Here is a 13,224-nt window from a genome sequence, read left to right as displayed (position 1 = left end):
GAGGAAAACAGGGTAGCCAGGCTATGCAGGGAAAACTGAGCAATAGGAACAAGTGTTGTGTGAGGGTTTGTAATTCATTGAAGTGGTGCTCTTTTCTTTGCACTTTTCTAGCACTGTATAGTATTCAATCCTCTTAATTTAATTTGTACTTCTACATAAAGCAATCCACACACATCTTAAGGCTTTTTCTTCCTTTTGCTCCACAGCTTTCATGCCAAGGAACCAAATGTTAAAAGCAGCTAAAAGCAGGCGTGAATCTGTTCTGTGCATTGAAAGGTTTTTAAACTAAAGCTCTTTGAAACTTTCATGCCCGCCAGTGCAGCCCAGGAACACAAAACCACATCTGGTGCCACATGCTGACAAACCAAGGCTTGAAAAAGGGTTGCAGTTTTTCCACTCTTGCTTACAGTGCCCAGCCAATGCCAAATGAAGGAAATATGTCAGATTTTTCTTTTTTAGTAGAGTGTGTTAAATAATGAAGGCTGAAGATGCCTCGGAGTTCCTGTCCTGTTTTATTCATCGCCTCTCACAATTGCTCTGAAAACCGAAAACATCCTTTAATAAATAAGACTTTCCTTGTGACACATTCCAGGTGAGGTAGAAAAGGTGTGAAGTTTCTGCAATTGTACACTACCTAGAGATTATATTATTCCCTGAAACCTGATATCCTGCAAAAGATAAGAATTCAAAGAAAAGATTCAATGGAGTTAATAGAGCAAGCTACGTAGCTGTGTGATTCACTGAGTTTATACTGCACAGCAAATACTGCAATCAAATGTAGAGAAAAAGTTGGCACCTATGCACTATGAACATATTAGTCATAGCTGATCAAGTTTTATGCTTATTAAAACCCTAAAACACGATCCTCCTGAAATCTGCCTCCTTAAATGTTTAAAACAAATTCTTAAGTTCATAGATATTTGTTAATTTCTCGTGCTTTTACCCAAAGTGTGTGAGCTTAGTTCGGATTTGGATGTTACAGGCCTCCTAGCTCTGGTGAAACATAAAAGAGTGTATAAGAAAACTTCTAAATAAATACACTTCATAAAATTTAAGGCTCAACTATCTATCCTAAAAGATCTTCAGATTTTCATAACTTTAGGAAAATTTGTGATTTATGCTACTAAGCATCTTAATTACAGAATAATTTGGTTTGGAAGGGACCTCTGGAAGTTATCCAGTCCAGCCCCCTGCACAACGAGAACAGGTTGACAGGGATAACTGTTTTGAGTATCTTTGAGAATGGAACACCACAGCCTCTTTGGGCAACCTCTTCCAGTATTTGAACACCTTTAGGGTGACAACAGCCACCTTTCCTGTGAAAGCATGTTCACCTTATTGTCCATGAGGATCATGGGACCTTTTCTGCCATTGCCAGGGTGAACAGCTGTTTTACCAAGCACAATGTTTCCTGAAAGAAAGCCACAAAGTTGTGACTTATTGATGATGAATTATTTTTATGGCCATTTCCATTTCTCTAATTCAGGATCGATTTTGGTGCCAGTTGTTCTGCCCCCAGCCTCAAAAGCATTTTTGATGTACAAATTTAATTTGTACTTAAGTAATTTCTGAAGGTACCTGTAGAGAACTCTACATGTTTTTAAACAAACAGAGTTCTATTCACTTTGAAAGGCACACATCATCTGGTGTCATACACTGGGGTCATACCACAGCATGTGTTTAGCAATGGGAACATGCAGCCTTAAAGGTTTGGACAAACCCATCAGGAAGCACTGAAATCTCCTTTTTTTTTGTTGCACATGCATTTTCAAAATCACATTTGGCAGCAAGACAAACTTTTTCATCAGAAATTTCTGAAGTGCTAGTGTTAGAAATCTGCATTGGGGATGTTCATCCACTAAGTTTTTCGATTCAATCATGTGTCAATGAACTCAGGCAGGGAGATACTGCTGTTACGTCGAACCTTGGTACCTTTGAGCCATTGTGCTTGTTGTCATCAGCAACCATGTGCATGCTATTTAAGCATATTTTGGTATCATATATACCAATACTACTCTGACAACAAAGTAATAATTAGTCAGTATCTTGAGCACCCAGACTACATGTGTTACCAGTGTGTGGTGTCTGTGACAAGAGAGACCTTTCTTAACTTCACTGGCTTCTAATGACTCTCATTCAAAGACCACTGACTCAGTAGAAAAGTTAATATAGCTGAAGGCTATGTGGGTTTTGGACTAAAGGCATTTAATCTTAGGGAAGATGAATAATATGTAAAGTAAAGATCATAATGTTTCTCTCTTGCAAAAGTGATTGAAATTCATAGAAAGAAAGTATAAAGTATGCACTGTTACTCTTTTATCTCTATTGAGAAAACCAGTTTTATCATTTTTCATTTAATTACTTAAGTAATTTAAGGCATTTTAAGGCCTCATGCATTTGGCATTTCATTTGTTTCAGTTGAAACAGGGTAGTTACTATGGAAACAAAGACATTGTGTGATTTGAGTTGCTGTTCGCTTTGGGAGCAAATACATTATTGCAAACCCAAGAATAAATCCCTGAGGTATTGAACTATAAAGTAGAATAACATCATTATTAATTAACATATCCTGAGTAAAAGCTAGTTTTGTGCTGTTAAGTGTGTGGAATAGGCAGCCTCTGGTAGAAACAAGTTTAAGGGGAAAAAAATGCAAGTTAATAGAGCTGTCCTTTCAATATCCAGTAACATTATCTAGAATATACAGTTTTCCAGGGCTAATTCCCATATCCTGCATGAGCAGCTACAACAAAGTGAAAGGCCTGCAGACACCAACTTGCTTTTCCTGTCACAGTGTAACTGCAAAATGCATGCACTTCCAGAAGCAGCAAAGCAATTGGGAAAATAGAGCTGCTCACAGCATCGGTGATGCGGGCAATATATGGCCTAGGCCTCCTGGCACACCCTCAGCTATTTGCACAATTTCTTTCTTGGCCATCTCACAGACTTGCCTGTCTAGGCGTGGGGCAAACAGTCCTGCATGCAGAAAGGGGGAATCAAAGACTTATCAGTGAAACAAATTTAAGTCTTTATTCCAAAGAAATATTTTCTGAGATCAAAATTAATCAAAGGTCCCAAATAAATACTTCCAAGGGTTTAATGCTTTTTGTATCTTTTTTAAGTGCCATGAAAAGCTTACTTGTATAATCAGCATTGGCTCAGATTTTTCAGTGTCTGCCTTGACAGTAGGGAAAACTTCAAAGACTATGATAAATCAAATGAATAATTTGTCTGGAGGAAGTCTGTATAAATTGGCTGCATTATCTAAATGTGTCAAATGAAATGTTAAGATCTCCCTCTCCCTTTCTTCAGGAATAATTGGATTTGTACCTCTCTCTAAATTGCTAGTCTTTTCACCAAAATGCAAGAAGGTTTATGTTTCATCATCTGAGTGCCTGTCATGATAAATGGCACAGAAAAGTGGCCAAAACAGTTTGGGAGGGTTCAGGCAGGCTGATTCTACAGCTTCCTGCTGTTAGGCCACCTGTTGTGAACATGGTCAGCAGGCCATTTAAAACTAGGTCAGTTCTGCATCCCTAATTCAAATATATTCTGGTGTGGATAAGATGAAAAGGTCTAAGATAAGTTAGCAGGATTCCTCACACATAAGTTTGTCTAGAGGATCATGATTTCTGTATCTGATGTTCTGAAGGAAGAAGAGGTAACAAGAAAGTGGCACCCTTTCTGTGAAGGGTTGGCTTATACCTTTCACTTGCTGTTATCATAGAGAGGGGACTGTGGGTTCGTAGTGCTTCAAAAAGGTTTTCTCTGCATTAAATGTTCTCTTGTCTGATGCCAGATTTATCAAACTTACTAACATAAATTTGGATGTTTAATATTAAGGCCACAGACAAAGCATCTTGTCCTTATTTTATCTGTAAAACTTTCCAAGTCTCTTCCTATTCAGATGGGTGTATCTTTTAGTAATTGTTTAGGTTCTATTATGAAGAAGACAGGTAGATCTTCCCTTAGTGTTCTATCCTTCAGCAAAGAGAAAGCTTGAATTCAGAATGTACACTACAAAATATTGTGTTGGAAATGGAAACAACGACAGACAAGCTGCATCAAGAGAAGTGTGACCAGCAGGACAAGGGAAATGATTCTCACCCTCTTCTCTGCTCCTGTGAGATCCCACCTAAAATAGGGTGTCCAGTTCTGGTGCCCCCAGCATAAGTGGGACATCAGACTGCTGGAGCAGGTCCAGAGGAAGGCCATGAAGCTGATCAGAGGTTTGGAGCACCTCCTCTATAGGGACAGGCTGCCAGAGTTGGGGCCTGGAGGGAAAAAGGCTCCAGAGAGTGCTTCTAGCAGCCTGGACAATACCTGCATGGAAAATCACTCCCATTTCTCAAAAAAGAACTGCTGCAGTTATCTTTATTCCAAATGCTAGATGTGACACCAGTAGAAAATGAAAGCAGTGTGTGCTCTGATTGCCCTAGTCCTTCCAGATGTGTCAGAAGATGGACTTTCAGCTTCATTCTCCAGATGGAAAATTCCTATCCTTCAAAGCACTCTTTGCCATACTGAGAAACAGAAATGCAGATGAGTGCAGTTGTCCCAAATGTCAGCTTTGTTACAGGCCAGCAGAAATAGCTGAAGTTTGTGAAAGCTCCACTAGTCTGCTCTTTAACGAATACCAAATCAACACATTGACCTTCTCTACTTCTTGCCTGTCCAAGAGTCCTTTCTAACCTGCTCCTTTTGCAGAATACTGTATTGCCTTTTATGCATACCTGGCTAGATAAGATGGAAATTTTCAACCACAAAATGCAGTAATGTGTTCTGGCTGATTAAAACCAGATTTTTTTTTTTCATAATGCAACCTCTTAAATAAAAACTCTTAGAAATGTTTGGGCAGACATTGGTAGAAGCCAGGACTTCAGTAGTGCTGCATAAATTGTGGTTCTTTAGATGAGCTTTTTGCTTTCTCTTCACATAAATGTCTGTCATTACTCATGTGCAAAACACAGAACTTCAGTGGTTGTGGTTTTTTTAATGAATTCCTCCCAGATCTTGCTTGTGCAAGACTAGATTAGGCAATTCATGAGCAGGGGCTCTTGTTGAGCTCCCTGTTTAAAATATCTTCCATTTCCTGGGAGACTGGAAGTGGACACAGCCAGGATGCAGCAAGACAGCTGCACAACAGTTAAAGTTCTCCTTAACCGCCTTCATTGCACTGGGAAAGCAATGAGCTTATGAATCCTTCAATCCCCACAATAAGTCTTCAATGACATGTTTTAAACACAGAGTGTCTGGTACTTGTTGTGCTCTTTTAATACTTAGCTTCCAGTTTGACTACTGCATTGAAGAAAAAACCCACACAAATGGAGACAAATTAGGGCCTCAAATATATCAAGTTTTGCAAACCTTTATTACTTCACATATCATTCCAAGACTGGCTTTGTTTTATTATCAAGTCAAATGCTTGGTTTATTACCAAGTCTTATGCTTAATCTAGATTTGATTCTTGGTTCTTGAGCATCACTCTGGTCTTTCTGTGATTAATGACTTATTAGAAATAGGGCTGAACCCACTCCCTCCAGATCCCTGCTAAGCCAGTGTTTGGGTACCTTCTAATGGTTTCATTGAAGTGAGAATCTCTAAAGGAATGCTTGCTTTATATAGTTAGTTTTGTCACTGTCCAAATGGGGACACATTTCTTATAATGTTTTTGAATGCTCTCAGAAAACAGATTACTTCCTCTGTTTAAAAGAAAATGTTACTACTTTTAGTATATGTATATTTAAAATTCCACTTCTCATTATAATGTTGAAAATAACTAAGCAGTGTCAGTTTTATTGGCCTGTGTTCTTGGTAGTCATGGTTCCTGTTACAGGCAGAGTAGTTTTAAAGTATATATTTATGTATTGTTTCTTTTCCCAAACTAGTAACTACACATCAAAGGAAAATTCTTGCTATGGGGTACTATATATATATAGCTCCCATGTATTTTTTCCTCAGAGACCCCAGTCCTGAAATATCTCTTATGCTCTGAGGATCGAAGAAGAAGCAGTAAAGGAAGATGAAAGTGCACTGCAGCAAAGCAGCTCACAAGGCAGATTAGTGTAGTTAAATCAAAATGCAGAGCTGTGGCTGCAAGTGGCCAGTACTCATGCTATTTTTGAGGGCATGGCTCTGCAGAGAAGTGAGAGTGCAATTGTAGGTTTTCCCTAGACTGTTGTCCTCTCAGCTAATGAAGATTTTACATGGTCAAGAATCTGAAACACTTGGATTTCCTTTCATTTCCACAATGTCCCATTTTAAATAAGGGTTAATGAAAAAAATAAGTTCCATATTTCTATGAAATATGGAAATAGACACAGGTTATTTAACAACCTTTATGTCAAATGACTTAAAATACAGCTATTTTTATTGCACTTTTAATAAAAATATTCCTGGACAATTAATTAACAGTGCAATACCTCGTGGGTCTTTCCTTGTTATATACTATAATCAGTTGAGGTACAAGTCTTAGTCCCCAGGAGTCTATCCACATCATAGCTGTTATTTCTTTTCATGTAGAAATGTGGAGTGCAGTTGTCAAGCTCTGCACATTTGGGACTTGAGGTCAATCATTCCTATTAACCGCAAATGTTACCATTCCCTGGCTGGAGAAATACAAGGCTGAGCATGTGTATCCTGTGGAAGAGTAGTCATCTGTTTCAGGACAAGTATATAGAATAAAAATTAGCTTAAGTTTTTCCATGTGCACCTGGCATGTCCATTTAAATAAAGAACAACAAAGGAAACATTAAACTCACATAGACCCAAAATCTGGCCCCAAACCGTGCTTGATAGTCTGGCCATTCCTCTGGAATTGACTGGCAAGTTTCTTAATAGGTTAGACACAAGTCCTGGAGGCAACAGGCCTAGGTCATAGGGTATGTCACCACAATGAGGTGAAAATGTAACTGGAGCACATGCAAGCATAGCTTCTTCAAGTTAGAGGGAAAAACAGTCAGAGTGAAGATGTGGTTGCATGGACTTTGTTAGCCGCACAGTGTATATTTATGAGCAGCTGGCATGTACTGGAGACTAACCTGCCCTGTCAAGGCTGCTCTTGTTGCCCTGATAGCTTCAGTAAGTTAGGATACAATCACGCTTCTGCTTTATGGTGTTTTGTTCCTCATCTCTCTTCTACTGCAGCATAACTGTGTGGCTGTCGGTTGCATACTGTAACCAAAAACATCAGAATATATATAATCTCTGATTCAGTTTGGTCATTTGTAAAGGGGTGACGGGAGGGTGCCCGTGGTTCTCATGAAACCCATAAAAGTACTAAGTCTAATTTCCACTATGCAGGACTCTGATACTCAGAACTCTTTCCAAAGTTGTTTTCAACTCTAAACTACAGGGATCACCACAGGTGATCTTTCAGGTCCCTTCCAACCCACAATGTTCTGTGATTCTGTGTGATTCTCTTTGATTCTGTAAGCCAGGAGGTAGCCTCAAAATATGGCTTGCTCTGGTCAGTTCTACACCAGGAGCAAAGGAAACTGCACATTGCTCTAAGTGTTTGTTGCCAAAAGGTGTTGATCACAATGGATTTGATGTTAATGGTGATCAAGGCCATTGTTACAGAGTGCAGTCCCAAAGCTTGTGAGTCTTAGCATGTGCTGCAGTTTCAATGGACTGCTTCTCAAAGCTTTCCAGGAAGCAGGGAGTGGTTCTCATATTTACCAATGGCAGGAAAAAGAATATTTTTAATGAGAAAAAAGTGGCTTTACTTCAAATGGAATTTTAAACCTCATTGTAGCCGATAGTTGCATGTTTTAGTTTGTGGCCCTTTGCATAGATGCCATTTATCAGGCAGAAAAAAGCCCCTGAGAACGTGACCTCAGGAATGCTGTTTTCTCTGCTGTGACGTAAGGCAGGAGCACACAGCTCAGCATTTTTCTCCTTTTGAATCTTACATTAATTTATTTTGACAGCATTTCTAACCCTGTAGTAGCTCACGACTATCTGTGCTACCTTCTGATTGCAGACAAGCTATGCTTTGCGTGAGACTGTTAATTTGGCAAAGGGCACGGGTTCACATTTGGTTTTCATAGACTGAGAGATTGAAAGGCCAGAAGAGACCATTATGATCATCTAGTTTGACCTTCCACTTCAGTCGGGACACAAGCCTCACGCAATCATTGCTGCCACTTCAGTGTGGGCTAGACAGCAGCTTAAAAAAGGCATTCAGTCCTGAGTTGCCTTCCTCTAATTATTAGCATTATTTTTTCTGACTTCAGACTTGAGTCCCTGGATTGTATCATTTTATTGGCAGGCAGAGTCAAAACGAAACATCATCCTCAACTGTCCTTTTCAATTACATGTCTGTGATTTCATGTACTTGGATTCATCCCAAGATTTTAGGAATATTTATGTTGTACAGTTGTCAGACCACGCTAAATAGACGGTTAGCATTCCTTTTGCTTTATACTGAATGTTGTAAGTACAGTTTCAAAGCACTCGTGGAACATCAATATCTTGGGCTACGTCTGCATTTGTAAGTCAGGGAGCATCCAGCCTGGCTTTTGTCTTACAAGTGCAGTTTGCATCCACTGAGTTAAGATGCATGAAGTCTGTTCACAGAGTAAATGCACAGCACCTACTCTCCTTTTAAAGAAACAGCCTCTGCATTTCTAGTATCACTTTTTAATAGGCAGATAAAAATAAAAATTGGTGACTGACAAAGAAGATGCAGAAAGACAGGTGCATGCAGTAGGAGAAATTACTATTTACCTCAATAATAGGGAAAATAGAGCTGGAATTTTGTTCACCTGGGAGAATGGCAGTAAAAGATTAGGTGAGAGGAAGGAAGATGCTTTGAATAAAATTATTCTGCCACTCATTTTCACAGGGACTCATCATAATGTGAGAGCACACTTTCTCCACACTGAAAACCCAGGCAATAATTCACTACTCCAGAAATTCTGGTCGACAGTACTTGATCAGTTTTTCAAGATGAACAGAGTTCCAAACCTGGGAAATTTCAAGTGTGGATGTGAAATGAGTTTGAAGCACTTTGGAAAGCCTGTGAGTAAATTTCTTCTTCTGAAATTTACACAGCTTTCAGGCCCTGGCTGGGTTCCCCTCTGTGGAGCAAAGAAAGAGGGCAGGACTCGAACTCTTCTGGTGCCTACTGTCATATCTTCGTGTATTAATGGCCTGGGCTGAAGATTATTTCAGGTTATCTAAAATCACTTCAGTGTTTCATAACAGCTTTGAGAGCATTTTTTCTTCATAGTATATCTAGATCCCAACTGTTAGCATTTATTATCTCCAATAATGCATTTTAAATTAGGCAATAATAAATACAGAAAATTTTTTTCAACCTTTTAGAATAAAATATTAGAGGTTGTACAAAAGCAATGTATGAGCACTAGGAAAGTATATAAATATCGCTTCAGGAGTATTTGCACATTTGGATTTGCTTAACAAACTAGCCCTTAAAGACAAAGGTTATCTGATACTGTAACTATGTATGTTATTTTGACTTTGCATGTGAGTCTCAGCTCTGCAAAGGGACATCTAACAGCACAGCAGACATGCCTTTGCAATTAAATGTTCACAGTGCACCTTATGGAAGTCTAAGATACAGTTCAAACTGTTGGGTAAACAATGCCCATTCTTAATGGGCTATAAAAGGAATGCAGTGTAGAAGGTATTTTTACAGCCAGATCTTGTGATATGCAATATGCATGGCTGTACTGGGAAGAAAATGCCAAAATCATGTTCTTCCAACACCCATCACACTTCTTGGAAGGGTTATATACATAAAGCCATTAAAATCCTCTGGTGTCTTTCATGTAACAGCAGTGTCTACTACTGCAGCACTTACAGCATCAGCCCTGGTAAACAACAAAGCACACAGTACAGCAATGAACTACTGCCAGTTTCATCAGTTTGTAGCCCTGTGCAAGAAGGAATAAGAGAATTGCAGAGATGTAGAAAGGGAGGGGAAGGAGCAAAGTGTTTTAAACCAGTGTGAAATAGGCAGAGAATAACAGTGTCAGAAAACACACACACATTAAATGTGTGCATGGAGGTGGGAGGCAGGAAGCTGAGATAAATGAGGGAAGTCAAATGAGTTAATGGTAGCTGAAGGGACTTAAGTGATGTAATAGATACATCAAGGGGAAAAGTAGTAGTGTGAAGAATAGAAGCCCATTAATAAAAGATGAGGAGGGATGAAATTAATGAGAGCTCTGCAGAGACACTACAGCCCTTGTGTGGAGAGAAATGCAGGGCCCATTTCTGGTATTCTTCTTCAGTACTTCCTAGATACTGGGGACTGCTCAGAGGACAAAGTACAATTAAAAGACAGGGACTGTCAGCCTGTCAGGAATACTAAGCAAGGGACTAGTCTCACACACTTACATAGGTGAATAACTATGAGAAACAGCTTGTGCTGGCAGCAGCCCTCGGGTTTTTTAAGATGAAATATATGCCCCTGGAATGAGTATTTGCAGTCAAGATTCTTTTTAATAGCTTCTTTCTTATCTTCTGCTTTATGTACTTAATTTATACTCACAGGGCTTTTTTATCTCTGTGGAAACTTTACTTTTTAAATGAAAAAAATTACTTTTTCATGCCCACATGCTTCCAGAAGATGGAATTTCATGTAGAACACCAGATATCTTGAGACATGTAGTGAAAAAAAGAGAGGCTGGTAGCTGCAGATTCCAGAGTGCAGCCAGGGAGTGGGCCACAGCCATCAGAGACCTCCTCCTCTTTCTCACATGCTTGGATTTCCTTCCTGTGGATAGGGAGAGGAGAAAGGAGGCTCAAACATTTCTTGATAGACCTCAATGCAGTTGCACAGTGACCAGGTTGGGACATCACATTTGGAAGCTGGAAAGCACACTGATTTCCCACAGTTGCGGGTATTGTTTATACCAGTATTGGTTGATAAACATAGCCACAAACCATAAGTTCTCTACTAAGAACATTTAGTGAAGGGACAGTCTGTGAGTAGATATTTCATTCTTATGCACAGAAAGGATCATTTTTCCTCTGAAACTATGTGTTAATAAACTCTAACACCACAGAGCTATGGAATTAAATCTACTAGCTTCACTTCCCCCAGCACTGTGAATCCCAGGGAGAACGTGCTGACCAGCCTACTGGGTCCTTACAAACACAGTTCTAAATGGGCACATTCTCAGAGACCTCAGTAGGCTTTTAAATTCAGATATTAGAATGAGAGCAGGAAAGGAGAAGTAAAAAAACCCCAATATTCCCAGCCTAAATAAAGAAACCACTCTCTTTTTTTGGTGAAATATATGTAGCTTTGGGGCTCTTCTACTTTCCCTATTTTTTTCCCTGATTGAAACTAATTGCTTAATCTAGTTTTCAGTAGGACCTTAGAATCACTCTTTTCTAAACCCCACTTTTATCTTGAACCTGTCTGCTATTTTGTCTTGCCATCCTTAATATGTACAAAACATCTAATGGGGCATATGAAAGTCTCATGTTCATACTTGTGCAATTTCAACATTCAAATCCAGAAGATATATCCATTTTTCAACTGTTTGCCTAAGCATTAAATTCTTCAAAGTGTTGACCTGTTCTTTTCTTTCTTTTTGACAGCAAAATTTGGAAAGTAACCTCACCAACCTTATTAAGAGGAATACTGAACTGGAAACTCTTTTGGCAAAACTCATCCAGACCTGTCAACATGTAGAAGTGAGTACTGATCTCTGTCTGAAATACTTGTAGACTTAATCACATTCACTTCTAGCACTCAGGAACAAAAGTTTAAACAAAACCAACCAAACAACAACTACAAATAAACAAAACCCCCACAACAAAAATGAACCAACAGAAAACACCAAAACTAAATCACATTAGTGGCAATCTGATCTGGAGCTTTTTCACTTTACATTCCTTCCTACCCCCTTTAAGTTGTGATGGTTTTGTAGCTCCTGCCACTGCTGTACTCACTATGCATAACATGCTTGTGTGCTTTGTGAACTAGAGTAATATTTACAGTTGGAAATAGTAATGCCCAGATCCACAAAGGTATTTAGGTTTCTATCAGCCACAGATTTATTTTTTTCCCTATCAGAATTAAGTATCTAAATATATCACAGAATCATTCTGGTTGGAAAAGACCACTGAGAGCACCAAGTCCAACTGATAGCCCTACTCTACAAGGTTCACCCCTAAACCATACCCCAGGCACCACATCCAAACCACCTTTAAACACATCCAGAGTTGGTGACTCAACCATCTCCCTGGGCAGCACATTCCAATGCCTGACCACTCTTGCTGTGAAAATTTTTTTCCTAATGTCCAGTATAAACCTATTCAGTCACAGCTTCAGGCCATTCCCTCTTGTTCTATAACTTAACTGTGAGAAGAGACCAGCACCAGCCTCTCCACAATGTCCTTTCAGGCAGTTGTAGAGAGCAGTGAGGAATCAAAAGTCATACATGAGATATATTTCTTTTCAGAAGATGAAAGATGCCTATAGACCTTTGAGTTGCCTCGGTTCCATATTCCACTTCGAGTGTCACAGAAAATATTTATCAGGGAGAGATCTGAATCCATATTCCCCCCAAATTATGGGCTTTTTTAGATGGCCCCAGAGAGGCTACTGCTATACAAGCAAATTAAAGTAATTGCAGACTAGTTCAGCCTTTGGAGCTCGCACAGGAAAAGATCAGAGTCCAAAATAAGTGCTTTTGTAGCAAAACTTTTCTTTCTGCTTTTGCCAGACTGTCCATAATAGGTCATTTTTTTAGCAAAATTCTTTTTTTATTGCTTTTTGCCATGCTTTTTCACTTCATGAGTTTATGCCTTCTGCCAGCAAATATTATGCAACCAACCTCATGCAATCAAAACTTTATCACTAGTGCTTTTCTTGTTGTCAGTTTCAGCCATGGGTCCCAGGTGAAACATCTGATGTAAAACATTTGTACCCCTTCTCCAGATAAACTGTGGCTGAGAAACTGACAGACTAGGAAAGGCTCAACATCTTGAGGCCCATGTGCTTGTTGACATATACACTAGATTCGCTGGGATCTGCCAAGGCCAGCATTTGCAGTGCGATCAGCTTTCGTTAAGTATAAACTCTGTCTGGGATGGCATGGTGAAATTAAAGGGGTAAGAATCAGAGGACCTGATACAACATAAATGCTGCCAATTTAGGTTGAAAGAAGCTTTAGATCTCAATCAAAGAGAAAAGAGTCTTTTTATTTGAACAGCCAAATACTAGTCAGATTACCAGTAAGA

General features: G+C 39.2%; 1 protein-coding gene across 3 annotated transcripts in view; it reads left to right on the top strand.

The window, feature by feature from the left end:
• Window positions 1-13,224, top strand: part of MID1 (midline 1) — a 211,475-nt gene that overhangs the window by 156,504 nt on the left and 41,747 nt on the right. For all 3 annotated transcript variants that reach the window (XM_054163456.1, XM_009896964.2, XM_054163455.1), the window contains exon 3: window positions 11,578-11,673. In XM_054163456.1, the coding sequence (XP_054019431.1) occupies window positions 11,578-11,673 (96 nt within the window). The remainder of the gene's footprint in view (window positions 1-11,577; window positions 11,674-13,224) is intronic.

Source organism: Dryobates pubescens, chromosome 8 (genome assembly GCF_014839835.1).
Source record: "Dryobates pubescens isolate bDryPub1 chromosome 8, bDryPub1.pri, whole genome shotgun sequence".
In the NCBI taxonomy this organism is placed as follows: Eukaryota; Metazoa; Chordata; class Aves; order Piciformes; family Picidae; genus Dryobates; species Dryobates pubescens.
The sequence above is the reverse complement of the archived record's forward strand: the minus strand, read 5'-3'. Positions and strand labels throughout refer to the sequence as shown.